We start from the raw sequence: 27,886 nt of genomic DNA, 5'->3' as shown, positions 1-27,886 counted from the left end.
TCAGCCCAGAGCACTCGGCTCATGAGAGACACGAGAGGAAGCAGCCAGGGCACCCCGGTAATGAGGGGTGACTGTGCCCCACACTGAGCTCCCCGAGGAAGGAGGACACAGCAGCTGGGGACACAAAGCTGCAGCATAATGAGGGAACAATAGCTGGGGAAGGGATAAAGAGATCTGCCTGTGGAGAGAGCAGTGCAGAGGTGTTGCTCAAGGTGCTCCTACCCCCATCTGCTTCAAACCTGCTGGAAGAAAAGAAAAGGGGACTTTCAATGCTTACTTTAAACTCCTGACACTTCTTTGTCATTACTGCATTTTCAGATATTCCAAAAATAAAATAAAAGCGAGAACTGGCATCAGGCTAAAAATCCAGGATTCATTATGTGGCAGCACGAAACTGAACAATTTGATTTCCATTTCCATGACTGGTGTTTTTGAGGCCCTTCCTTGCCCTAATTAGACCCTTGGGGCAGGAATGGGAGGGAGTGGGGGCAGTTTGCAAGAGCACAAAGAGATGTGAGGAGTGGACAGGCAGAGCTGGTGCTAAGGGCAGGAAGGGAACAGGAGCACTTGGGTTCCACCCCGGCAGTGAGGGATGAACCATGGGCAGGAATCACCCCTTCCCTATTCTGGTACAGAGCCAAAGCAGGACTTTGGGTGCATTAGACAAGCCCTGAGGAATCATTGCTGGGATCTGGGCGCAAGCAGAGCTGATCCCGAGGGAAATGTGGGCAGGGAGAGAAGGAGAGTGGAAGGATGGCAGCTCCAGAGGGCTCCAGCATGTGGGTTTGGGAGAGCAGCAAGAGTCACCTCCACAACTCTGGATTTATGGTCGCAGCTGCCCATGGAAAGGCAATACTCTGGGCTCTCACCTCTCACTACATTACTGCCCTCTGATTTCATTGTCTTAGCTTTAAAAAACTCTCTCAGGTCAGTTTCAACATCATCTTTATGAGTTTAGCACCTGAAACTGTGCCTGATTTTAGCTGTTCGAGGTTTTGAGGGTTGAGAAGACTTATTTTAACCAAAGAGATGACCTGATCAAAACTACACTAAAACATCAAGAAACAATTTTGCCAATATTTAAACAAATATAAAAAGAAATCTCAAAAGGGAAATTTAATTAAAAATCCAGTTTGCTAATATTTGCTAAACATCAGCAGATGATGTTGGCTGTGATGTGATGGTGGTGCAATGACAGGTATTTTCTGAGCTCTATTCGTCTTCTTCTGTCCCAGGCTTGGCTGCTGCCCCCATTTGTGGCCACATGAGGAGCTTCACAGGGCTGGAAGGAGGCACCTGCAGGGTCCCACTGGTGCCTCAGTAGTGCCCTGCCAGGCAGCTGGGTCATAGCTTAGGGCACAGCACCCCAGAGCCAGCCCCACATTCATTCCCCCTATGCATTAGGTAACAAATTCTTAATTGAAATATTTAACTTTGTCTCCCCTGGTATGTGATCTTCAGTGTTGCTGACCTGTTTGTCTTCTTGGCCGTTTGGGGCAATTGTATAACGTGAGTATTAATGTGCTATCAAACTGCCTCAGCAGAATTGTCTTTCTTGGCCAGGAGCGGAACAAAAGAGCTTTTCAACTGAGAATAGTAATTTCAGTTTAAAATGGCAATGTAGGAAGAAGGCAAGATTGCTCCCTGCTGTAATTAGAACAAGTTTTCCAGGATCCTGTGTTATCTTTAGACTCTGGAAGTGTAGTTGCTCTACTAGGAATAATAAGTCACCTCCATTAACTCCAATTATTGCTGTGCTGTATTGCTATCACAAACCATTTGCATATTCTGGAATACAGAAGGGACTCCAGAAAAGCTTCATTATCCTTGTTGGTTTATAATATTAATAAGGCAAAAAGGGAGGAGCAAAGAGGTGCAGCATTCACGGCTCTGGGGCTGTGAGATTCCCACTGGACACTGGCCTGGGCACTCCTGCCTCCCATCTCCTGTCTCTTGACCACAGCTCCCACTGCTGAGAACAGAGTTACCTGCTGTTCCCAGCACACCACCGTGCCATTCTGCCCCCCAGAGCTCACACCCCGCTGGGCTCGGGCTCCCTGGGGCACACACGATGAGATCTAGTTAATTAACCCAGGAACAGCTTTTGTTTTCAAGACAGCAAAATGTCAGCTCTGACATAAAAATGCAGAGAGGAGCCGGCTCCTCTTGTGCTGGAGGGGAGAGCTGCTCCCCAGGCCACAGGAGGCACTGGGGAGTCTCCTGGAGGGCTGGAGCACAGCATGGTTCTGTCACCCCCTGAACTGTGGGGTGACAGTCCCAGGGACAGCAGCTGCCGCTCTGCCAGGACAGCAACAGGACAGAAACACCATCAGAGCTTAGAGTCATAGAATGACAGGATTATTTCGGCTGGGCAAGCTCTCCTAGACCACCGAGTCCCCCTCCCACTGCCAATGCCACCGTTCGCTCAGGTTCTCCAGTGCCACATCCACAGGGCTCTCAAATCCCTCCTGGGTGGGGACCCCACCATTGCCCTGGCCGGCTGTGCCGGGGCTTTTGGTGAAGAAATTTCCCCTCTTTTCAGCCTCACGGTCCCCTGGCACAAGCCGGGTTGGTTCTCCCCGTGTTCTGAGGGAACAGAGCCCAGCTCACCGTCCTGCCGGGGAGCCGTGCAGGGCGAGCTCGCTTCTCCCGTTCTCCGGCGGGCGCGTCCCGGCTGGGCTCGGACCTGCCCCTGCCAGCCCTGCGTGTCCTATCCGCCACAGACGCTTGTGATTGTCCTTATCGCCTCCCGAGCTGCCATTTCCCCGCTTGTTTGCCGAGGAAAGGCAAAGAGCGGCGGCCGATCCGGGGGAGGATCGCTGCCCGCTCACCCCGCACGGCTGCCCGGCCACACGAACCGATCCCGCACCGCAGCAGCTCCTGCCCCGGCCCACGGAAACCTGCCCTTCACAAGGGGAAACGGGAACATTGGGAAGTATTTTAAAATAATTTTAAAATAAATTGTATTTTGGGCTCCCTGTGGAAAGCCTGCAGGGTGTATAAAGAGTGCTGAGAAGAGATGCTGTCTTCTGACACGTGAAGAAGGAATAAAGGAAGATTCGGGGACCGAAGAAAGTGGTAAAGTGTTGTTTGACCTAAAGAGTTTCCTGAGGTGCGGCAAATGAAGCTCTCCAGAAGCCAATAGATAGGTCACAAGCCAATTGAGGTAAAATGTGAAACAGGCATTTTTGCAGCAGGTGAGGTGTCCTGTGACGGGGAGTTGGGAGCAGCTCAGTCTCCAAGCTCTGCTCACCCCCTGAGCTCTGTGCTCGCTCTGCAATCTCTGTGCTCAGCAGCAGCACTCCTGAGTGAGGTGCAGCGTGCCTTAGATCCTATGTGTATATTTATATATATTTTCCCTCCCCATGAGCAGGCGTTGTGATGACCATTTACAAGGTCACCAGCTCTCAGCCTGCAGCTGGCCTGGGCCCCTTGTATGAACAAGCAGCCTGTACCAGCAGACCCTGAAATATTGACATCTGAGTCCTCCTGACAGCCAGCACCAACAGGTAGAAACAGCTGGATTCAGGAGCAGCCTGTTCCCTCCACACTCCCCCACACCACAACAGCTCAGCACTAATTGGACTGACTGGGAATTTCCATTTGTGCTCCAGCACACTCTCGCTCCTCGTTAGGGATATATCATCCGTTTGGGTTAAATCAGCTGTTAACGGAACAAAACATTCAGTTTAATGGAAATCAGTGGTATAAAATCCCAGATTTTGCAGAAAGTGCATTAGGAGGCAGAGCTGGAAGGAATTCAGCTCCAGCTCTACCAGACAGAAACCGAGTCAGCTCCAGGCATATGCTGGAGCGATGGAGGGAAAGGTGCTAATGCAACATGCTTCATGTTGTGCTCCAAAATAAGAACAGCTCGGCACGGCAAGCAGGAAGGCACTCGTTTGCTGGCTGTGGGAGAAGGCATGGAACAGTGAGGCTGAGAAAAAAATCTGCCTCCTTCTTTACTCATGTGTTTGGACCTTTTGCAGCTGAAGCACTGCAGCCAGAATGTGCAAACTGTTGTAGCCAGGATGTGAGATCTCCATTCCCAGTGCCAGCAGGCTCAGAAGGGCTGTGCTGAGGTGCAGGCTGCCCGTGAGGACAGGGCTGAGCTGCCTGGACAGCACAGGCTGCTCGGCTCCAGAGATTTCCCGTTGGACACTGCCGGGGCAGGGAGGCAGCTTGGTGCCTGTGATCAATGTCAGCCACCGTCACAACCAGTGTTGTGCTTGGGTTCAGCGGCCCACCCTTCCAAAGAGCCACTGGAAAATGAGATGACACTCAGGAAAAGGTGACAGGGATGAGTCAGGTATCTTGGAAATCCTGCCCTGGCACGGAAGACTGAATGAATTGTCCAATTGTCCAATTGCTCAAATCTGAGCTTGGAGTGTTTAGTAACAGATCAAGAGTACTGCAGCTGAGGGATGGCAAGGATGGATGCAGTACAGAGCACTGCTGCCTTCAGGTATTTGCAGTTCTGTACCCATCCTTCAGCACGCACACTGGTACCTCAGGAATGTCCTGCCAGTCCAGCTGTCACCTCTACATGCAGCCATGGATTCCCCAGGGGTGTCTCTGTCACGTCAGCAGTGACAGTCAGTGTGACCCACAGGTGCCTGGGTAAGTGCAGCACACGTGGAACATCCTCATGGAGGAACATCATCCTCATGGTGGAACATCATCCTTGCAGCAGAACATCACCCTCATGGTGGAACATCATCCTTGCAGCAGAGGAACATCATCCTCCCAGCAGAACATCTCCCTCATGGTGGAACATCATCCTCCCAGCAGAACATCTCCCTCATGGTGGAACATCATCCTCCCAGCAGAACATCTCCCTCATGGTGGAACATCATCCTCCCAGCAGAACATCATCCTTGTGGTGGAACAGCCTCCTGCCACTCTGGCAGCGCTGCCAGCACAGCAGCTCCCCACAGCCTGTGCCCAGCCTTGCCTGCACCTCAGCCTGGCTCTGGGACCGGCACGAAGCCCAGGAATGCCTCCTTCCCTGGCAGCTATGTGCTCCCAGAATTGCTGCTCTAGCCCTTTGTCTTTCCAGTTTGGATTTACAGTGCTGCTTAGGTGACTGAGGGAAACAGGCTGGAGTTAGTTCATAGTGCATATTTACTGATGCTATTGGCACGGCTTCAGCATGACTCAAAATTTGCTCAAGACAGGAAACTCAAGGAAGCTGCCACGATAAGCTGCAGTGAGCAGTGGCACTGAGAAGTCACAGTGAAACGGCTCTTACAAAGAGATAGGGAAACTAAAAGGTTTCTCCTCTACTAATAGCATCGGTTTGCATATTTTATTATTGTTTTACACAAGAATCCAAGCCCTGCATTAAAATAAATTCTGCTTCAGGTCGTGCAGCTGATTCATGCAGAGGAGCAAGATGGCTTTTCCCTAAGCTGGCGTGGTAGGCTTGGTATCATTGTACTGCATTTGCCATGTGTCTGCCTCGTGGGCTGGGTGTTTGCTTTCCTGGGAATGTGAAGACTCAGGATTCGCTTTTTCGGTGCTCTCAAATCCTAGAGGGCACCACAGAACAGCTCTGCAAGCCAGGCTCGCTGTACAACATGGATTTTACAGGTGTTACACTTCTTCTTTTCGCTTTCCTTTCTCTTCACATTCATTTTGTATTAAAATTTAAAATAATCTTAAAGTACTGAATAAGCAGTTGTTAGTGGATGAATACAGAAGGGAAGGTATTATATTTACAAAACTGAAGCTGTTGCTTTGACGTTGTTGCTTAAGTTGCCCCAAAAGTGAAGCCAGGCTGGCGACTCCATCTGCAGCCACTTGCATATTCCCACAGGGGTACAATATGCAGCTGATTTCCCAATTAAGCTTTCCCAGCAAAGAAGTTTTATAATTTAAACAGACTCAAAAGTTTGAGAAATGAATACATATTCATGAAGGACTAATAACACTCTGTCTAGAACACAGCTTTGAGCTGAGAGCAGCTCTGACTGGCTCATGTCTCACCCACCACACTTAGTGAAAATGGGAACGAGGAAGAAATGGCTGAAACCAGCAGATTGTGTTTTGCCAAGACAATAAATAATAACCGTATTCTGACTCAAGAGCCAAATGTATAGCGCTTAATTAGAGGTCAGTAGAGCATATTTCTGCTCAGCTGTTCCATTTACAGCAATTAACATGTTCGTGTCACTTAAACTGGGTTGCAGAGCAGATTTCAAAGGGTTGAGTGAAAGCAGAATCGGGGAAGGGCTGTTCCACCTCTGGCAGCAGCTCGGGAGCAGCACCCTTGGCAAAGACGTGGGACAGAGAGGTCTCAGCCCTGGGGCAGCACCACCCTGTCCCATCCCTCTGAGGGATGCCCCATCCCTGCCCCATCTCTGCGGGAGCTGCAGTGACGCTGCCCCACCTCCGTGAGGTGACCCTGCCTGCGGCCAGCGCTCCCTGTGCGGCTGCCGGGGCTGGGCGGTGACACCGCCAGACACTGCTGTCCGTGCCCGGGCTCCGCGCCCTCCGCCTCGCCCCGGCGCGGTGCTCGGTGTGACGGTGCGGTCCGGCCCGGTCCGGGCTCGGTGTGACGGTGCGGTCCGGCCCGGTCCGGGCTCGGTGTGACGGTGCGGTCCGGCCCGGTCCGGGCTCGGTGTGACGGTGCGGTCCGGCCCGGTCCGGGCTCGGTGTGACGGTGCGGTCCGGCCCGGTCCGGGCTCGGTGCGGCGGTACCGGGGCGGGGGCAGTGTGACGGTCCGGTCCGGGCTCGGTGCTGCGGTACCGGGGCGGGGGCAGTGCCGGTTCCACGCCGTGCCCGCGGCAGCACCGCCCGTGCGGGGGCGGTGGGGGGGGCGGCGCAGCGGGGCCGAGCCGCGCCTCGTCCCGCCCGGCTCAGTCCGGCGGGGCCGGCGCTCCGTGCCCGCCGAGGGGCCGCGCTCCGAGCCCGCCGGGGGTTCCGGGGCCGCGGGCCCGGCCCTGCCCGGCCATGGGCGCGGGACCGGCCGCGGCCGGGACGCCGCCCCCCGCGGGCGGGCGCTGCCGGCGGCGCGGAGCGGCGAGCGAGGGCTGAGACGAGGAGGAGGAGGAGGAGGAGGAGGAGGAGGAGGAGGAGGAGGCAGGTGGGGCGGCCCCGGCAGCCGGGCTGGGGTGCGGCGGGGCCGGAGGTGGCTCGGCGGGCGGAGGGAGCCGGGCGGGCGGCGGGACGGGGCGGCAGCCGCGGGGGCGCGGGGTGGCTGCGATCGCCGAGGGGCGCGGGTGGATTGGCCGCTCCCTGCCCCCGTTCGGCCCCGATCCTGCCGCCGCCCTGTCCCTGTCCCTGTTCCCGTCCCCGTCCCCGTCCCCGTCCCCGCGGTGGCACGGCGTGCGCGGCTCCTCGGGAGCGGGGCGGAGAGCGGAGCGGGGCCCGGTACCGCCGCTTGGAAACCGCCGGGGAAAAGAAGGGCAGGGCTCACCTTCCAGCTAGGTTTCCTTTGCTCTCTTATTTTTTCAGATGTGTTACAGTGCCTGTAGAGACTTCGTCGCTTCGCCTCAGACCTATGTGACTCTGGGGAAAGGATCATGACCGAAGTCCTTCTCTCTGCTGCTCTGAACGGAACTGAACCCAACCTGTTATCCAGCAGCGGCTGGTCTGCGGGAAACGTCACCACCAAGTGCTCCCTGACCAAAACCGGCTTCCAGTTCTACTATCTGCCCACCGTCTACATTCTGGTCTTCATCACCGGGTTTTTGGGCAACAGCGTGGCTATCTGGATGTTTGTCTTCCACATGAGGCCTTGGAGCGGCATCTCAGTTTACATGTTCAACTTGGCACTAGCCGATTTCTTGTATGTCTTGACTCTGCCCGCCCTCATCTTTTACTACTTCAACAAAACGGACTGGATCTTCGGAGATATCATGTGCAAGCTGCAGAGGTTCATCTTCCACGTGAACCTGTACGGCAGTATCCTGTTTCTAACCTGCATAAGCGTGCACAGGTACACGGGAGTGGTGCACCCCTTGAAGTCGCTGGGGAGGCTGAAGAAGAAGAACGCGGTGTACATCAGCAGCCTGGTCTGGGTCCTCGTGGTGGGCGTGATTTCTCCAATACTCTTCTACTCGGGAACAGGGATAAGGAAAAATAAAACCACAACGTGCTACGACACAACGGCTGATGATTACCTGAGAAGTTACTTCATTTATAGCATGTGCACCACAGTGCTGATGTTCTGCATCCCCTTCATAGTGATTCTTGGTTGCTATGGGCTCATCGTGAAAGCTTTGATTTACAAAGATTTGGACAATTCTCCTCTCAGGAGAAAATCCATTTACCTGGTCATTATTGTGTTGACGGTCTTTGCAGTGTCTTACCTTCCTTTCCACGTGATGAAGACCTTAAATCTAAGGGCCAGGGTGGATTTTCAAACCCCAGACATGTGTGCCTTCAACGATAAGGTTTATGCCACTTACCAAGTGACGAGGGGCCTGGCCAGCCTCAACAGCTGCGTTGACCCCATCCTTTACTTCCTGGCAGGTGACACCTTCCGAAGGCGGCTTTCCAGGGCCACCAGGAAATCATCCAGAAGGAGCGAGCACAATGTGCAGTCCAAAAGTGAGGAAATGACTCTCAATATTTTAACAGAGTATAAACAGAACGGAGATACCAGTTTGTGAACAAATGCAGAAGATTTGGGAACGGTTTGAAAATATCCTCTGCTTTGAGGCAGTAGGAGACTGTAGGGCTTACAAGTGTGTGAGGAAAATCTACCAGTCTCAAATTCTTTTTTAGATAAAGCCTCATTTTCTGGTCTTAGAAAAAGCTTAACGAAGTCAGTGGAAGAATTTTAATGGAAAATAATGTGTCAAAATTCAGCTTTCCTTCAGTAGTTTCATTTATTTCTGACTTGTGTCAGATAAAGTAAAATGAAGTAAATCCCCTAAAGGAGGAGAGCGATCCAAGTGCATCTGGTTTAATGACTTAGTCTCCCACGTTTGAAAATGTTCTCAGTCAGCCTGTCTTTAAAAATAGGAAATAAAAATAAGAGCAGTATCTTGTCTTCTGAGGCTCAGTCACAGACCAGGCTTTCTGCTCACTCGCTGTTGTACTCAAGGATTTAAATCAAAGTCACGATGCAGTTATCATTTTCAGTTTTATTATTTTTTTCATCTATAGTGCTGATAATTACTTGATAGTTTGGTGGCATTTATGGTTCAGTCCTCTTTCAGTGCCGGTGTTCTAGTCCAGGTAGGCTGTACTGGTGTGTGCATGGTTGTGCTTTGGGACGGGCTGTTCACGGCGAGCCCCTCGGCGGCCGAGGCTCCGCGGTGCCGGGCCCTGGGCACCGCGGGTGTCCCCGGGCGCCGCTGGCACCGCGCTGGAACCGAGCTGGGCGCGCTGGGAGCGGCTGGGCCGGCAGGGAACGCGTGCTCCTGCCTCTGCTAGCTGAGCGCTTCTGCTCCTGCAGGCTCTGCAGATAGCACGGGAGCCGTGTCCCAACAGCAGTCACTACTAAAATGGATCATATAAATGGATTATATATATATGATATATTATATATATATATAGAACAGTGATTGGGGGGAATTAATTTTTTTTGTACTTTGACAGATAAATTACTGTATTGACAAGATGTTGCAATATACTACAGGCTAAATCCGGCCCTTTACTATAGATCTTCTCCAAATGGGGAATAGTTCTTCCAAAATTAGCCAAACTGCAACATTGTGTAACACAAGAGCTAGTGATCAGGCACAGATGAAATTCTACATGGGCAGTCTCACTCGTTTCTCATATTTTTAATAAATGTGTTTGGAAATATTTTGTGCTAAAAGCGGTATAAAAGCATGCTCTGAATTATGAATTTAGTGTACAAAATTAAGTTCGATGTAATCCTAAGGGTGATTTTTAACAGATCTTTGTTCCTCTGGTCTGCATCATAAGAGTAAAATACTCATATTTTACTTACCGATTTCCAGTGGTTGGTTACAAATGAGAGTAGCTCTAGTTATTTTTTGACAACATTGTTAAGCAGCTTCTGTTGACATGTACGGCTTCCTCTGCAGAGTCCCTATTTATTGAACTTATTTATTAGAATGCTAAATGTAAAGTTTGTAAAGTGTGGTTCTCTGTGGTCATACTCAGAATTGGGCATTAATGGAAAATTGAAGAGCATGTTTCAATCACTGTAATACTGTGTCTTCTAACAGAACATCTTTATAATAAACTCAATTCCACCCTGACTATTCACTGCTGATATGTAACCTAGTGATAAATTAAACTACTGATTTATAGCCTAGAGGTAAATGAAGCTCCAGCTTAGGAAGAACCTCTTAAAGCAATGTGGAGAGCTCATTTAGCCCTATGAAAAATGTAGAGGTAGTGAAGAAATCTCAAGCAAGGGTCAATTGCTAATTAATTCTGACTGACAAAGCCTGTGGAACAGCACAGACTATTTATATACCACAGAAAGAGCCTGATTCACAATAAATGACTTCTCCTGTTATGTGATTATTTGAGGCTTCATTCAGCTGAGGCACGTCTTGTTTGGAATGGCAGATGAATTACACGCAGAGGGAGCATAAAAATGGGATATTCTTTGAATCTGCTTCTCTGTTTGAAAATCCTGTTCGTTTCCAAGCATTTTGTGGTCGATTTCTGGCTTTCAGTTAGGAAATGAAAAGTTCCACTAATCCAGGTTGGAGACAGGTGCCGAGCAGCCCCAGCAGGACGCGGAGCCGCCGGCCAGGCCGGGCTCTGCAGCCGTGCCTTCAGCGTCCGGCCCTTCCCGGTGTGCTCCGAGCCCGAGGGGCAGGACAGAGCCGTGTCCAGCGGGGCAGGGAGAGCCTGGCTGGCGAGACTGGCACCTGTGGGGGGCCCTGAGACCTGTGCACCTGTGGGGCTGAGCTTGCATGGGGCACTGGGAACTGGGAACTGGCACTGGGCACTGGGCATGGGGCACAGGGAATGGCGCACTGGGCATGGGGCACAGGGAATGGCGCACTGGGCATGGGGCATTGAGCACTGGGCACTGGCACTGGGCACTGGGCTGGCCAAAGGGAGCGTGCAGCAGGGCCTGCTTGGATACCCCACATGGTCCCTGGCACTACCTGGCAGCCATGCTTGCAGCTTCCCAGGCACGGCTCAGGAGCCTGGGCACACGGATTGGGAGCCTGGGCACACGGATTGAGGGCCTGGGCACACGGATCAGGAGCCTGGGCACACGGATTGAGGGCCTGGGCACACAGATCAGGAGCCTGGGCACATGGGTTGAGAGCCTGAGCACACGGATCAGGAGCCTGGGCACACAGATCAGGAGCCTGGGCACACGGATCAGGAGCCTGGGCACACAGATCAGGAGCCTGGGCACATGGGTTGAGAGCCTGAGCACACGGATCAGGAGCCTGGGCACACAGATCAGGAGCCTGGGCACACGGATCAGGAGCCTGGGCACACGGATCAGGAGCCTGGGCACACGGATCAGGAGCCTGGGCACACGGATCAGGAGCCTGGGCACACAGATCAGGAGCCTGGGCACACGGATCAGGAGCCTGGGCACACGGATCAGGAGCCTGGGCACACGGATCAGGAGCCTGGGCACACGCTGGGCAGGTCCTTGAGCACCTTTCACTCGCAGCTGGTTGTGGGGCTGGCAGCTGCTGTGCCCTGCACAGGCTCCTGCTCTCTCCATGCCCTGTTACTGCCAGCTGCACACGCCGAGCCCCGCTGGGACCGGGGCTGAGCCTCACACCCTCCTGCAGAGCTGCTGCTCGCCTTTCCAGCCTCGCTGTGTTTGCCATGGGGTCTCTGGAGCTGGTGCAAAATCACCAAATTCCTGTCTGCTCCCACACCTCCTTTTTCCCTGGGACGTGCCAGAAGCACACACTGGGACTCACCTGGGAGAATGGTCAGTGAGGGCTGGAGCCAAGGGCTCCGCTGGAGCTGTCACCAAACTGATCCCTTCTGTGATGGCTTTGTGGAAGGCACCAGCAGCAGGGGCCCAGGGTGCTCCCTGTGGTTATCCAGAAACCTCAGAGGTGGGTGTAGTTGGAGAGGCCTTTCCCTGACCACTCACCTGGAGTTTCTAATCCATCCAAAATGCAAAGAGAATGCAACTGCAGCTCCAGCCTTTAGGCTGGTAATTAATAATCAGTGACAACGATGGGTTATGATTACTAGGCACAAGATTCAGCTCATTATCTCAATACTCTGACCATCTAGAAGTTCCACCTTCCCTCATGCTGTGCAGTCTTTGACTAGCAAATGAGACTAAACCTGTTCTGATTTTGTGGTCATGCTTGTAACCTATTTTCCCCCTGGGTATGTTTGGGAATCTTCTAATTACAAATCATTCTCTTAAGACAGCACGAAGTTTGAAATAAACAGTTATTTAGAGCTTAATGTTTTCCAGATCCACACCAGCACCAATTCTCATTCATGAGAATGCTTCCTGCAGCTTATGGGTTAATGTTTTTTCCCATTTATGCCCAGTAACTCTTACATACCTTTAACACAAGGTGAAGTCAGTGTGAAACCCACAGGTGAACTGCTGTCAGTTTGTACATTTACAGAACACAGCACCGTGGACTGTTTCGTTTTAACCCTCTTCATACAGCACCAGATAACTGAGCTCCTGGGCAGGGTGGGGAAGGAGCAGCAGCTGGCCCTGCTTTGGGCAGTGAGGTGTCCTGGGTGGGCTGCTGAGCCCGTGCCCAGCCCTGCCCTGCGTGGAAGGGGCTGGGGAAGCTGCAGGGCTGCTCTGGTGGCTGCCAGCCCCTGTGCCGGTGCTGCCTCTGCACCCCCAGAGGCCAAAGCTCAGCACTGGGCTGTGTGAGCCCAGGAGGGGTCACGGGGAGCTTCCCTGAGCCTGCTCTCCTCTTTTGGGTGAGGAAGGACGTGGGCTCCAGGCACTCCTGGGGTGTCTGGAGCCAGACTGCATGGGCACAGCAATTGCAAACACCCTGGAGGCACGGGACTGAAGACACATACCAAGGATATGTGGCTGTGAATTATTGTGTGTTCCAAGGATGTATGTGAAAATGCTTATTTTTCTGGTGTGCTGTGATTTTAATATTGTTAAGCTCAATTTTTTTGTAAATGCTGCTGAAATCTGACTGCAACATCTGCAGGGACGGTGCTACCTTTGATTTGCACTTAGGTTATGTAGCTGCTTTAATTAAAGAGTAATTAATGTAACAAAAATATATTTGGGTTTGAAGTTGCAACTATTTTTAGTGGCAGCAAAAGTGTGGCCCCAGCACTGCTGGCACTGCACCACTGCACCGAGCAACTCGTGTTGGAGCCACCTCAGTCATTATGAAACACTCCTTCTGCCTTTTGTGTTGTTAATTCATGTTTCCAGGAGATTCTTCCGGCTGTGATATGTCTTTAAAAATAGGTAATAAAAGGCTTGCAAAATATATGCAATTTAAAACCTTGAGAGGAAGCAGGCAAACCAAATGAGAATCAAAATAGGTGAATAAATGAGTGATGCTTAGCCTTCAAAGACAAAGGAGACATGTCGAGATGTGGTGACAGAACAAGGGGGAATGGCTTTAGGCTGAGGGAAGGTAGATAGAGATCAGATATTAGAAGTTGTTCCCTGGCAGGGTGGGCAGTGCCTGGCACAGGGTTCCCGGAGCAGCTGTGGCTCCCCTGGATCCCTGGCAGTGCCCAAGGCCAGGTTGGACATTGGGGCTGGAGCAGCCTGGGACAGTGGGAGGTGTCCCTGCCATGGCAGGGGTGGCACTGGGTGGGATTTGAGGTCTGTTCCAACCCAAGCCATTCCATGATTCTGTGACATCTGGGATCAGCGTTTCCACAGGTGGCACCAACAGGGGTCACACCTGTGGAGTTCCAGAGGCAGCAGCCTGACTTGCTGCCCCATTCCCACCCACTCCAAGCCCTCTCCCATTCCCAGTGTTCAGCCAGAGATGAAGCTGCTCCCAGCCCCTCTCCCTGTACAGATCAAAGCTTGATCTGTCCTACAGAAACTGTCTTTTTCCCTCTGGCAACAGCTGCTGGGTCTCGGTTTATTGCAGGATGTTGAGGGACTCTTCCCGAACAGCTCAACGTGCCAAGTGCTGCCCTCGCTCCCTGGAGCCGCCTGCGGCTGTGCCAGCACCAGCGAGGGAACAGTGCAGGGCTGGGTGTGTTTTATCCCTTGGGACACAGCTGACACTGTGCTCCCTGTGGTGCTGGGTGTGTTTTATCCCCTGAGACACAGCTCACACCGTGCTCTGTGCAGTGCTGGGTGTGTTTTATCCCCTGAGACACAGCTCACACCGTGCTCTGTGCAGTGCTGGGTGTGTTTTATCCCCCAGCACACAGCTCACACCGTGCTCTGTGCAGTGCTGGGTGTGTTTTATCCCCCAGCACACAGCTCACACCGTGCTCTGTGCAGTGCTGGGTGTGTTTTATCCCCTGAGACACAGCTCACACCGTGCTCTGTGCAGTGCTGGGTGTGTTTTATCCCTTGGGACACAGCTCACACCGTGCTCTGTGCAGTGCTGGGTGTGTTTTATCCCCCAGCACACAGCTCACACCACACTCCCTGTGAACAGCGCTGTCCCTGTGCCAGTGACCCACGGGTGCTGTGTCCTGCTGCCCCTGCAGCGGGGGATCCCAAGCCAGAACTGGGCAGAGACTCCCAGCAGCAAACCCATTCCCAGGACCCTGAGTGCCTGCTGCCTGCCCATGGGAGCCTCCTTGTGTCAGAAAATCTGCTCTTTAAAGAGCTGGAAACACCATTTACCCTTCCTGGCATTCCCCTACAGCCACGGAACAGCAGAGCTGTTTATGTTAATAATTCATAGATGGCTTCTCCCTTCAGTTTCTGGCTCTTCCACACAGCAGCAGCAGGAGCTGCCCCGCACCCTCCTCCCTGAGCTGGGCACAGACCTGGGACAGACTGACATCCATCCAGCCCTGCTGCTCCCAGGGACCTTCCCAGCAGGGTGAGAGCCTCACTCTGCCTCGGTCCCTAACCAAAGCCAGGTCCTAACTCTTATGATGAGGGTGGTATAACCCTGGCCCAGGTTTCTCAGGAGGCTGTGATGTGCTCAAGGCCAGGTTGGTTCCTGGTGGGTGGCAGGGCTGTGCCCCATGCTGTGCTGGCATTCAGGCATGTACTGACAGAGATTTCCCTGTGGAAGCCAGGCTGCTTGGTCACAAACGCACTTCCTTCCACTGGCAGTAGTGGCTTTTTGTGGGGAACGGATTTTTCTCCAAGACAGAGACTGAGAAATGAGCCAGCCGTGGAGCCAGGGCTGGCTCAGTGGGCTGGGGTGGTGTCAGGTGCTGGGGCTGGGCAGAGCTCTGGAGGAGCTGTGCACAGGAACCCAGCCTTGCTATCTCCCAAACAGACCCAAGGGACTGGCAGAGGAGGGGAAGGGATGCTCCTGCACACAGCCAAGTATCCCAAATGCCCATGCCAGAGGCTTAGGGCACAGCCCTGGGAACAACGGGTGAGGATTTGCCCGCTTGGTCTCTCTGGGACCCAGCTGGGAGAAGCTCTTGGGGATTATAAAACAGGTTTTGTACCAAATATTCTGTTATTGCTAATTTTGGAATTAAAAAGTACTTTTAAGACTCCACAGAAGTTAAATTCTTAGCAGACTATTGAGTTTTAATATCCTCAGTAAAAACACCAGAGTAGTTAGTCATACCTTGAAGATAATAAAGCTCTGCACTGTAGAGGACAAATTATTTATTTGTTTGGTATTACTGGCCTGTCACTATCCCCATCCCTACCGTGGGCTCTGTACAGGGCCCCAGGACCCAGATGGGTGCAGCAGGATGGCTTTCACCTCTCCCTGCTCCCCCCCCACTGCAACTGGGCCAATCCAACAGGAAAAATGGCCTTGCAGGGCTTGGGAGGGGTTCCAGTGCAGGGACAGCAGCCAGGCCAGAGGGAAGCAGGTCCTGGTGCTGCCTGAGCTCCCTTGGCACTGCAGCTCTCCTCCTCCTCCTCAGCAATGTGTCAGGACACGTTTGGCACAAATAAAAAGTTGTTGTTTAACATTCTTGTGTATTTGTGAGCGGTGGCAGTGATGCTTCCTGTAAAACAGAGCTGCGAGCGTGGCAAAGCTGTTTGATGTTACAGCCTTATTTAAACAGCATTTAGATAGTAAAAGCAGTCATTCCCCTCATCCCCACATACCAGCTACCCATTAAAATTCCTTCTCATGCTCTTGCACAAAGACTAATTTTGGCAGAAGGCTGACTTGCCCTAGATTTTTAAAAGACTACTTGTTTTAAAACAAAGTCCTGTGGGGAAGGGAGAGAGCTGGGAGAGGATTGCTTCCTCCCCCTGCCCTCCCCAGTCTCATCACCTCGATCAGCCCCCATCCCATCACCCCTGCTCACCCCTATCCCACCACCCCCACTGCATCACCTCCTGGCCCCAGGTCCTGCAGTATCCTCCTCCTCCTCCTCCTCTCCCATGGAGAGGCTCCTGGCCCCTCCGAGGGTGATAGAGGGGAGCTTTGAGCACGGAGCAGGAGGAGCCAAGGGAAGATTGAAAATCTGTCATTCACCTTGACACTGACACACTAAAAATAAAGCTAAACACTTTTAAAAACAAATTATGCCAATATTCAGGTATTACTTGAGGGACTCGACTCAGAATAAAATTCTGGGTTTTCAAGCCAGCTCTCGGTACCATCAGAACAGCTTTACACCAAGATATTCCTTTGTTTCTGAGTTGTATCCTCTCCTTCAGGCTCTGGGCAAAGTGTCACTTGATTGAGACAGCTGAGAACAGTGAAAAACCAGAAGAAACCTGACCCACAGGTGTCTTGTGGAACGTAGAGTGAGCAGGTCCAGAGAGAGCCACAGAGGCAAATCAACAGGCAAACCCTCGTGGGGAGCAGATGGAGGAGCTGACTTGTCTCTTTGGCTGTGATTCAATGAAAATGTTTTCTACCCTTCCCTTTCTGCATGGGGATAAATCTGCAAAGGAAAACATTTCTTGGTGCTGTGTGCTGGCAGGGCTGGTGCCACACCAGCGGGATCCAGCACTGCCACAGCCCTCGGGCACGATCCTTACTGAGCTCTGAAAGCTGCCTTGGCTCTGGGGTCACCAACAGGCTGCTAAAACCAAGAGAGGTTAAATGCCAGTGAGTCCCAGGGAGCCCCATTCCCCAGTAAATGACTGCATAAGTTGCCCTTAGTGCATGTACGTAAGGAAGCAGACCTGAATTTTTGGCTGAATTTGGCAGCTCTCTGCAGCATGCCAGGCCATGGTGGCATCAAGGAATGGCTCCACAGAGGGATGTTGCCTTTACAGCCCCCGTGGGGACTGCTGGGTGCCCTGCCCACAGCAGGGATGGAGCTGGGCAGTGGCAGCACCCACCCCTCGGCTGGCAGCTGCAGTTCAGCCCCTGGCCCACGCTGGGCTCAGGAGGGAGCAGGGGCAGGGCTGCTGCTGTGCCCAGCCACCAGAGAGGCTCCGGCTCGGCGGCCCCCGTCCCTCGCCACCGGCTTTGGCCACCAGCTCTGCTCATTTCAGCTCTCCTGTAACTGATACTGGAAGGGATGACTCAGCCCTAAGTATAGTTACCTGCACCCAAAATAGAGCCAAGCCCTGCAGCAACTCTGGGTGCAGGTCAGCCAGGAATGTCTCCTAAACCGCTGGGAGCTGGTGGTGACACAGGGTGGCACCACAGGTGCCCTGGCTTTTCACCTGCTTTCACCCTCCAGGAGAGGATCCCAAAGTAAACCCTCAGACATCAATCCCCTCTATTGAATGTATAGAAACACAAATTTCAGTGGTTCCTTTTCTTGATCAGTTCACGCTGACCAGAGCTCATGAACAGGATCAATTTACACCACATCTAAAAATACACCATCGGCTACACACAGATGGATATGTGTGTGTGTAACTGTGTGCATGTGCACATGTCCCTAAAACTCTAAGATACACTTGTAATTTACACAAATTCCTGATTCTTTCCTGTAAAAGATGTGAAGGCAGAAAACAAAATGCCCTGGCAGCGCACAAATGGGGCTGCTGTCCCTTGCTGTGGAGAGCCCGTGCCAGGAAGACTCAGGAGCAGATCCAGAAGCATTGGAAAGTTCACACTGCTGGGAAACCTCCAGAAGGAAAGAGGAGCCAGAGCCAGTCTGAACCATTGTCCTTGTCAGCATCCGACTCCAAGAGTTGAGGGGTTGCATTCAGGGCTTTGCTTCGCCTCTTTGGCTGAATTGTTTAAAACAGCAAACAGAAGAATTTGCCTCTCAGACTAAGACAAACTGCAGTTAACTCATGACAGGATGTGCACAGCAAACCTCAGGAGCAATGTGCATGCTGTGAAACGCTCTCAGATCTCAAGGTGTGAGCTGTGTGCCTCGGCAGCCTGGTCCTGCCCCTGCAGCCAAAGCTGGAGCACAAAGCCTGGAGCTCCCCCAACCCAACATCTGCAGCTACACGGGTCACAGGGCAGGAGCAGAGCCGGAGGAGCCTTGCTGGGCCATGGAGCTTCCCAGATGGATTTTGGAGCCAGGATGCTTCCAGCAGCAGCCACAGCTCCCCTCTTCTTGCACCACAGGCGTGAGGCTGGCTGCAGCCCCTGCTCTGCATTCCCTGGGGCTGAGCACGGCTGTGTGCCCCAGAACCACCCATGGGAACAGGGACACGCCAGGCTGGGGCTCCTCCAGAGGCTTCTGCTCTCCTTCAGTATCATTGGAAGGGTATAAACATCCACACGAAGTCACTGAAAATGAGTCATATTTCAGTGCCATCTAATTATTAGATACTGTACATGATATTTGTCAGCTCGTGCTGTGAACAGTTACTTTACATAACCCCTGGAGAGGTGTGTCAGGCTCCAGTGGTTTCCAAGGTCTCTGCTTTGAGAGGGATTAAAGTGTGGTGCTCATTTTCATCAACTCCAAACCGTAGAGCTGCTCACATGTTGTATCCAGTTGAACAAGGTGCTTTTTTGGGCAGGTGGCAGTGACACCTCTGAGCTCATGAGGCTCTGGCGCTGCCACTTGGCTCTGCAGGATGCCCTGGGCCTGGCTGGGCACTCCCTGCCTCTCTTAAGGGTCGCCAAACCACCACAAGTGTCTCAACCCCTCTGGTCACTGCTGTATCTGAGCCTTGTTGCCTTTAGGATCTGCTTCATCCCCCGGGCTCAGGGGATGGTGCCATCAGGACAGAAGGGTGGCAGGGAATGGTGGAGATACCCCAAACCACGTGGGAATTGTGGAGCAGCAAAGCACCGAGTCAGAAGCACTGACTCCATCAGCTCTCTGTGAAAGCTACTTAAGTGGGATAAAACTTTCCCAGACAAATCTAATACATTTGCCTTGCTGCCAATTGACCATGAAGCAAACGCGATCCAAGAACCCCATTACCCCGAGGCGTGGGTGCCAGGGATGCCGAGGGGATGCCAGCTCCAGCTCAGAGACAGGGGCTGGTGGTGGACAGAGCAGGTTCATCCCGTGGGAGCAGGGACTCCCCTCATGAGCAGCAGCCCCGGGATGATGCCGTGAGACCTGATGTGGTCCCAAAGCTGGGGCACCGGCACAGCCCCCGATTCTCCTGTGCCCGCAGTAGGAGCAGCGATGCCCCCGGTGCCTGCTGCCGCTGCTGGAGGCAGCAGAGGCTTTGGACAAAGCCAGCCTCGGGACAAGGAGCAGAGAGGAGCCGAGGAGGGGAGCTGCCGGAGCACCCCGGGCACGGGTGGGAGCCGTCCCTGCCCTCTCCCGTCTGGCACCGGCCCTCGCCCTTCCCCACCAGGGCTCCTGGTGCCAGCAGCCCCCAGGCAGCCCGGGAGAGAGAGGGGCTGAGGGGCAGGAGAGGGACTGAGGGGCAGGAGAGGGGGCAGGAGAGGGGCTGCAGGGCAGGAGAGGGGATGAGGGGAAGGAGAGGGGATGAGGGGAAGGAGAGGGGATGAGGGGAAGGAGAGGGGATGAGGGGAAGGAGAGGGGATGAGGGGAAGGAGAGGGGATGAGGGGAAGGAGAGGGGCTCAGAGGAAGGAGAGGGGCTCAGAGGAAGGAGAGGGGCTCAGAGGAAGGAGAGGGGCTCAGAGGAAGGAGAGGGGGCTGCGAGCGGTCCCAGCCGGCAGCGAGGGAGGAGCTGCGCTGCCTTTCCTGGATGCACTTTCAGCTCCGGCAGCCAAGTGTGAACTGGCGGCCGCCCCCTCTCCAGCACTCCCAGTTCCCAGCCTCCCTTCCAAACCTCTTCCCAAGCCCTGCTGCTGTCGCTGCTCCAGGACTATATTTAGGAGCTGCTCTCTCTCCGAGCCGCCTGGGCTAAGGGCTGTGAGGTTTCACAGGTAGCTGTGAACGCCTCCGGCGCTGTGGCTCGCTCGGAGCCCCAGCAGCGGTGGCAGAGCTGGCACAGCCGTGCCCGTCTCTGCCCGCGGTGGCACCCGGTGCTGCCGGTCCCCCGGGCACGCAGCACGGCCCCAGCCAGGAAAAAACAGGATTTTCCTTCCTGGGCTTGCCCTGGGGACAAGAGCTGCGCGGGGCTGAGAATTGCCCTGTGGGAGACACCCAGGGGCAGAGACCGTGTGCAGGTGGAAGCCAGAGCTCCCTCTGCAGCTCCAACATGTGCCATTCCTCCCGAACCTCCTGGCGTTCCTGCTCCTCAGGGAGCACAGCCACAAACACAGCAGGGATTGCCCTGGAAAACACAAAAGCACGGCTGTCCTACGGCCATGGTCATTGACTCTGAGGCTCATGGTGGAAAGGGGGTATAAATAAATACTGGTGTGTGAGGTCCCTTTTCAAAGACACTTGAAAGACCTTTTTTTAAAAAAATGAACAGCCAAAACAGCAAACAAGTCCTAAAGGTATTGCTGATGAAATGCAATCCACCTGTCTTTCCACCTACTTAATTAGAAACAGGACACTGCAGGAAATTATCATACTACTTAATTTCAGTAAAAAGCTTTTCAATAAAAAGATTAAACATGTCTCTAGTGTGTGAAGATATGAGCAGGTTATAATTACTATTGACCTCACCTCATCAGCAGTATTTAATTGATGTCAGGGTCTTTGTCTGCCTGTGCAAGTTAATCAGCATCCCTGGGCCTCCAAAGACTGCATTTATAACCTCCTAAGGAAGGAGGAATCTTGCTGGGTTTATTCTCACTTGTTTTTTTTCTCCCTTCCCTTCCACATGTCTCTGAGCTGCTGCATCTCAGCTCTGCCGGGGCATTCACTGCCTGCGGCTTGAAATCCAACTCGGAGCGAGCTCCTGCACCTCATGCTCCCCAGACACTTGCAGCAGGATCCCTTCTTCTGGAAATGTGATTTCTCACTTTGGGAGAGAGCTGTTCCCGAGTGGGCTGCGGGGTCTAGCAGGGTCTGTGGGAGCTGCACTGACTCTGGCAGGGTCTCTCCAGGTCAGTCCCCAGCCCTGCTGCCCCCAGCAGTGTGCCAGCGAGGGGCTGCCACTGACCTCCTGCTTTCCTGGGGATGCACACATCCAGGGGTTAGAAATACTCCAGGAGCCGGGAATGCAGATGGAAGGGCTGGAGCAGTGCGGGAGGAGGGCGGGTGCTGCTCCATTGCAATATCCACATTAATCTGCAGGTTTATTTAAACATTGGGGTGGTTTTTTCCCCCTGCCGGCCACCAAGGAGCTGCTGCAGTGCACAGGCTGCTCCCAGAGCGATGCTGCAGCCAAGGACAGGATCCGTGCCGAGATCCAGGGCAGGGAGCTGGAAGCACACAGAAGCTCATGTCCAGACTTCGGGAAGGAATAATTATGGGTAAACTTTCTTTAAATGAAACAGATTATCTGTATATATCAGAACCAGACAGGACCAGGACACATCCCTTTTGCACTGATGTGCCTTTACCATAAAACCTGCTCTGGAGAAGCCCCAAACGCAGCAGTGAAAGTTCCTTGGCTGTGAGCAGGGAGCCCAGCTCCAATGGAACCTCCTGTTCTGGGGGGACACCCCAGGACGCTGGATGCTACCCTGGGGTCCCCACGTCCATCCCAGGTGCATTGGATCCATGGGGACCCCCACCCAGGGAATGTCCAGCAGAGACTGGGGAGGACGATGTGTCCCTCTACATCCCCTTCCCCTCCCACAGCTTTGGAGACGGCACCCTGGGGTAATTCCACAGTGAGGTCAGGATTCCAAGGTTTTCTAAAATTACAAAGCAACTTCTCCATGGTGTCTTTCATGGTGTTAAGCTGATTAGTACCATTTAAAAATAAGAAAAAAAATAAAGTAGCTTAATTTTATATCTTAGCAAAGCTTCTTTGACAAATGCATTGAGGATAAGAATCCCTCTTCCCACAGGAACTGAAACCATTAGGGGAGATTTGCTGCTAGAGCCAGTTCCCTACAACCACTGTGTGTTCTACACTTGTTATTTATAAAAACTCAGGGAAGATATGTCAGCGCTGTTAAGGAGCTGAAGCAAGGAGATGTCAAAGTATTTCTGTGTCACCTTCACAGACACAAACCCACTGCTGTTTTAGGCAAGTCCCACTTAGCACAGCTGAAGGGTTTGAGTCTCTCCTGCTTAGAAACCTTCTGGATTTTGCCGCTCTCCAGCTGGACTTCATGAGAAGCAGCAGCTCTGCCAGGAAAACTCCTGGGTTGGGATCAAACCTCGGTGCTGGATGTCACACGCCACGAGCAGTGTGTGTGGGATGGGCTGGGCATGGTGCTGGCAGCTCCCAGCCCTTCCCAAGCACCGCTGCTCCTCACCTCTGCTCTCCTCACACTCAGCCTGACCCAGCCCAGAGCAGAAGGGCTGTGAGCTGGGGGCTGGCAGGGGCTGTGGGCACCAGCTCCCGTGGCAGCAGAGGGAAGAAACCCTCGGGGGTGTGGGGAATAACATGGTGTGACAAAAAGGGCAGGGACACCAACGTGTGCCCGAGACAGCGGGAAGCGGCACAGGGAAAAGCACAGAACCTGCATGGCAGGATGAGCACCCCCAAACGAGGTGGGTGGAATGGGGCTGAGAAAAGAGTCGTGATGTTTGGGAAGTGCAAATTAGAGCTCTAGCAGCACACTCAGCAAACATCCATCCCATGTGAAAGGAAATCCACTGGGATGGAGCAGGGTAAATGTCACGTTCTCCGAGAGCCTCGGCAGGGTAAGGGAGGGGTTCTGCTATCACGGGCTGTTCACGTGTGTCAGTAACAAGAAGTCACATTAAAATCATGAGGTGTTTTATTTTTGGAAAGATGATGTATTGCTCCTCCTGATCTTAACAATTTCCTAATCCCTCTAAAAGAATGATGGTCTTATGATGTGAGCTCCTAAATAATGTATCACAAATCAATTTACAAATACACGACAAAGCATTGTTTAGTGTGGAGGGGTTTTACTCCCTGTGGGAATGGTGATGCATCCCTTGGCTTGCAGTGCCTCAGGTACTGCGAGTGCCTGCTGCCTCTGCCCACCACTCACAGATGCTTGGCAACCGCTGGGCTTGTTGTTTTTGATGGCCTGTGCCTTCCAAAGCTGATCTGTCTTTTGCAGTGAGGGAGCTGTGGGAACAACAGGTTATTTTATAAGTGCCACTTGCACTCTCATTCCCCTCAGGATGTCAGGAGCAGCACAGGAACTGTGTCAGGCAGTTCAAGGCAGCATTATCTCCTTTCAAGTGTGGACAGAGAATGACACCCGTCCCTATTCCATGGAGCTGGTCTCATTCTGACTCAGATTTTCCCCGTGTTTAGCACAACACAGAGTAGTGTGTTCTTTTTCTACAAAGTAGAAAAGCCAAGTATCCCATGGGTAGGCACCACGGCACTGGAGACCTGGCTGAATCCCAGGATGAGCTCCCTCACCGAAACACCTTGGAATGGGGTGGCTCAGGGAGGGGTGTGAAAGTCCCTGACAAAACTTTCCAAACAGAGGTAATTTTTAGAGATTCACCCCCTTTATGGGAAGCATAACCACGTGCAAAGCCTGTGAGGGAGCTCTCTCTGGCTGGCTCTGGCTGCTGCCCCTCCTGAGCAGCCCCGGTGGAGCCTGCAAAGGCAGGGACACAGAGCTGCCTCAGGGCCCGGGGGCACAGCTGTGCCGAGCTCAGCTCTGAGTCCCTGGCACAGCTGCCGATGTCCCCAGCTGCAGGGGAGCCAGCCCCGCCTCAGTGGCCGACACGCTGGGTCTGTGTGGGGCAGGGGAGAGCCCGCGCTGGGAGGGATATCCACCAGGATCTACAAAGAGCAAGAAGGGGATGAATGAAAATAATATTTTAAATAGAAATAAAAATTATAGCTAATAATTTTGCTGCAAAGCAGCCTTTCCGTTCCTCTGCACTCCCCCGAAGGATGGACCCAGAGCTGCCGGTATCTCCATGGTGACTGCGCAGCGCCGGCTCCCGCGGGGTGCTCGGGGGGCTCCGAGAGCCGGGCACCTCCCGAAAGCAGCAAGTGGGAAGATGGGGTTCCCTTCCCAACGGGCTGCCCTGCACATCCCCAGCCTCAGCACCCGGCAGGGCTCGGTGCCAGCCCAGGTGTGCGAGGGCAGAGGTGGCTTTGGCCTTGGCTCTGGCACTGGTCCATGGTGGTACCACAGCAGCACTGCCCTGCCCGCCGGCTGAGCACAGCCACGGCCCCTCCTGTGCACCCCAGAGCCTTCATGAGAGCTGCAGCCTCGTTTATACCTATTTTTAAGTTGGTGATATTGTCTCTGCACTGGCTAAATATAAATACCTTGTAGCGTGTGGTGAGTAACGTTTGGCGAGGAGCCACGGCGAGGCAGCAGCGGCCGGGCTCCGAGGGCTGCAAACGTGGTGTGGGGGGAGAAAAATCACCCAAGAGCCAGACTGCTGCTCGTCACACCCTGGACAGACATGCGAGAGCCAGGGCTGTGCCCAGGGGCACGGGGGGATGGAGCAGGACAGCTCCAAAGAGGTGTCCGTGTCCGCAGGACGCGATGCATTGCCGGGCTGCTGGTTCAGCGCTGTGCCCTGTGTGTCCCTGCGCTCCATCCCATCCAATATCCCATCTAATCCCCCTCCTTCCCACCCCTCTCCGTGGAGCCAGGGTGAGGTGCGGCCCATGGGGACAGACTCGTGGGGTGTCTCCGGACAGGGCCCGCGGCTGTGGATCCATGGCCGGAGAGGAGCAGAGTGTCCCTGGTGTCACGCCCGGCCCAGCGGGGTCAGTGACTCCTGCAGGGACGCGGCTCATGGCAGCATCCGAGGGAAGCAAGGGACACAAAAGCCGCTCTTCCCTGGCCGCCTTCCTGCCACTTACGGGGAAATTCTCAGCCTGAAGGAATTAAATGCCACTAAATTTAATTCCATCGCAAAGGAATTAAATGCCATCGGTTTGTGGGATTGGGAAAGAACTCACAAATTTTGGAGTTCCAGGTTTCGTTTTGAAGAGACCCGGCTGCTCCCGCCCCGTGGGACAGATTCCCGGAGGGACGCGTGGAGGTGTCCCGAGGGAAGTGGGAGTCCCTTGGCCGAGGATTTGCCCCCAAAGGGCGCCTGTGGCACCGTCCCTGCCCCGCTCCCGCCGGCCCCGGCAGCAGCAGGTGGCGCCCGCGGCGTCCGCAGCTCCTTCCCGGCCGGAGAAAGCGGAGCGGAGCGGGAGGGTGGGAACGGGGAGGATGGGAACGGGAAGGATGGGAACGGCGGGATGGGAACGGGAAGGATGGGAACGGCGGGATGGGAAGGGGCAGGAACGGAACACGGGGGTGCTCCTGGGGGCCCCCCGCGCGGCGGGACAGGGACAGTGGGGCTGGGGACAGAGCAGCGGGTCCGGTCAGAGAGTGACTCTGTCCCTGCCACCACCTCCTGTGCTGCCCGAGCCCCCCACCGGCTGTGGGAGGTATCAGGAGAAAAGAAGGCTCCAGGGAGAGCTCAGAGCCCCTTCCAGTGCCTCTAGTGCTTCTGGCAATGTCCAAGGTCATGCCAGACAGGGCTTGGAGCTACCTGGGACAGCGGGAGGTGTTCCTGCCCATGGCAGAGGCTGGGATGGGATGGGCTTTAAGGCCCCTTACAAACCAGTGTGGGATTCGGATATTCCTTGGATTTCAATGTCTTCTGCCACAGATACTCAAGGTACTCGAGGATTTGTTGCTGGTTCAAACGTGCTTTCTCCCCTCCTGGCCCAGGATGTGATTCATCCCATCTTGCACAAGATGGAGCGAGGCTGATGAGCCCTGCCCACCAGGGTGGGGCTGTTCAGTGCCTTATCTCTGCACTAAAGAGCACGAGACGCTGAGCCCTGCACCTTCCAACGATGGCTGCGCTTATTACCTTTGCTGTGCTGCCCCAGGTACCCTGCTCTGCACTTCTGCTTGCTGTGGATTGTGAGTTTACACTCAAGGAATCCAAACCCAGAAGAAATCACTGAAGGTTTCCAGTCTGACCTTCTCCATACCACAAACCGCAGCACTTCTCCAGTGCATCCCTGCCCGCCTGCAGCAGCTCCTGCAGGGAAAACCCCTCTGGTCTCACAAACACAGAAGGCCAGGAGGCTCCTTCTCGTTTTCAGGACACTGTTCCATGCTGGGTTATCTTGGCTGTCCCACTCTGGAGCCCCAGCTGCTGTCACTGGCTCCTAACTCACACCCGTCTGCCAGGTCAGGCCAACCTGAAGCCTCACATGCTCCTTACCAGTGTAAGCTGTAATCTAATTACTGTAATGATCTATCTGTTAAATACAGCAGGTTAAGCTCTTTAGCTCAGGGTGTTGAATGTTGTTGAAAACCAAACCCTCATTTTCGATTCCCTGACTACCAGTTCTGAGTGAGGAGCAGCAGCTTGCTTGTGGGGTCTTGTTCTTTTCATTTTTAAATATAACTGAATCTAAAACCCATTCCAGACTCAAATTAAAGGCAGAGATTTTATAACACAAACAAAAATACACTCATGGCATTGCTGTGCTATAAATGTTCAGAGGCTGCACGTAGGCTGTTTGTGCTGCCCTGCCAGAGAGCACCACACCAGCCACCTTCACACTGAGGCTCCATCCCACAGACAACCAGGAGCTGGACCTGATGGTCCTTTTGGGTCCCTTCCAGCTCAGGATTCCATGGTATCGCTGGATCTAACACAGCTTTTTGTGCTCAGCAGCAGCACAGGGAAATTGAATCATTTAGTGCCACAATAGGTGGCTCTGGAACCTTTGTGCATTTGGCGGGAAAAAATCTGCATTTATTCCTTACTTAAGAAAGTAATGCTACCTCTGGCTTCCTTTCCTAATGATTTTTTTTTCCGTTGGGTTCTGTGCAAATGAACAAAGCTCTGGCTCCTCATGCAGGCAGAACCTGGCCCGCCCATTTATCTCTCCTATAGCAGCCAAATGGCATCTGCTGTCTCAAGCAGGAAATGAGCAATTAACAGGCAACAAGAGGTTATTTTTTTATTTCCCTCTCTCCCCTCCAGAATAATAAACATCTCCAAGTGAATGTGTCGTGCCCGCCGATTGCTTGAACAATTTGGTGTGAGGCAAATTGTTCTTAAATAGGATGGCAATAAACGTGTCCATTACAATTTGAAAATTCCCATTAGTTTTTCAAAATAATTGGCTTTATATCTCTTGCAGAGCACAGGGTAAGCAAAAACCTTTTATACTAATCAATAAGAAGCAAAATAAATTAATTTTCCCAGACTGCTTCAACACGAAGGGACACAACAATGTAAATGTGTGCAGTGTGTGGTTCAGGCAGGCTAAAGCTAACAGCTGTTATTACAGTGTTCATCACATTCACTCCAGCCTGTTCAAAACTCCAGTCAAAAGCATTTAGGTGGAAAGACTGCACTTATTTGGCTTGGAAAGGGCAGTGGCACAATGGAGGCCATATGCAATAAAATCTCACAGTCCTGGCAGCACCTCTGGAAGGGCAGGGGCTGATCTAGGAAACAAACTTCAAGAAGAAAAGCACAGCCCAAAGAACAGCTGTCCCACTTCATGCTGTCCTGCCTGGCACATGGTTTGGGGCTGGGGGAGATCCCTGGCTCCAAGGGCTGCTGCTGCTGCTGCCTTCGGTGCCTGT

At 53.4% G+C, this 27,886-nt stretch overlaps 1 protein-coding gene across 1 annotated transcript; it reads left to right on the top strand.

The window, feature by feature from the left end:
* Positions 1-6,643: 6,643 nt before the first annotated feature.
* P2RY1 (purinergic receptor P2Y1) lies at positions 6,644-10,185 on the top strand. Its single transcript, XM_088061310.1, has 2 exons — positions 6,644-6,664; positions 7,460-10,185. Exon 2 carries the CDS (start codon positions 7,528-7,530, stop codon positions 8,617-8,619), a length of 1,092 nt encoding a protein of 363 aa, XP_087917436.1. The 5' UTR covers positions 6,644-6,664; positions 7,460-7,527; the 3' UTR covers positions 8,620-10,185.
* The last annotated feature ends 17,701 nt before the right edge of the window (positions 10,186-27,886 follow it).

Source organism: Pseudopodoces humilis, chromosome 11, assembly GCF_049639895.1.
Source record: "Pseudopodoces humilis isolate 2021_Gansu_Grassland_sample_001 chromosome 11, ASM4963989v1, whole genome shotgun sequence".
Taxonomy (NCBI): Eukaryota; Metazoa; Chordata; class Aves; order Passeriformes; family Paridae; genus Pseudopodoces; species Pseudopodoces humilis.
The sequence above is the reverse complement of the archived record's forward strand: the minus strand, read 5'-3'. Positions and strand labels throughout refer to the sequence as shown.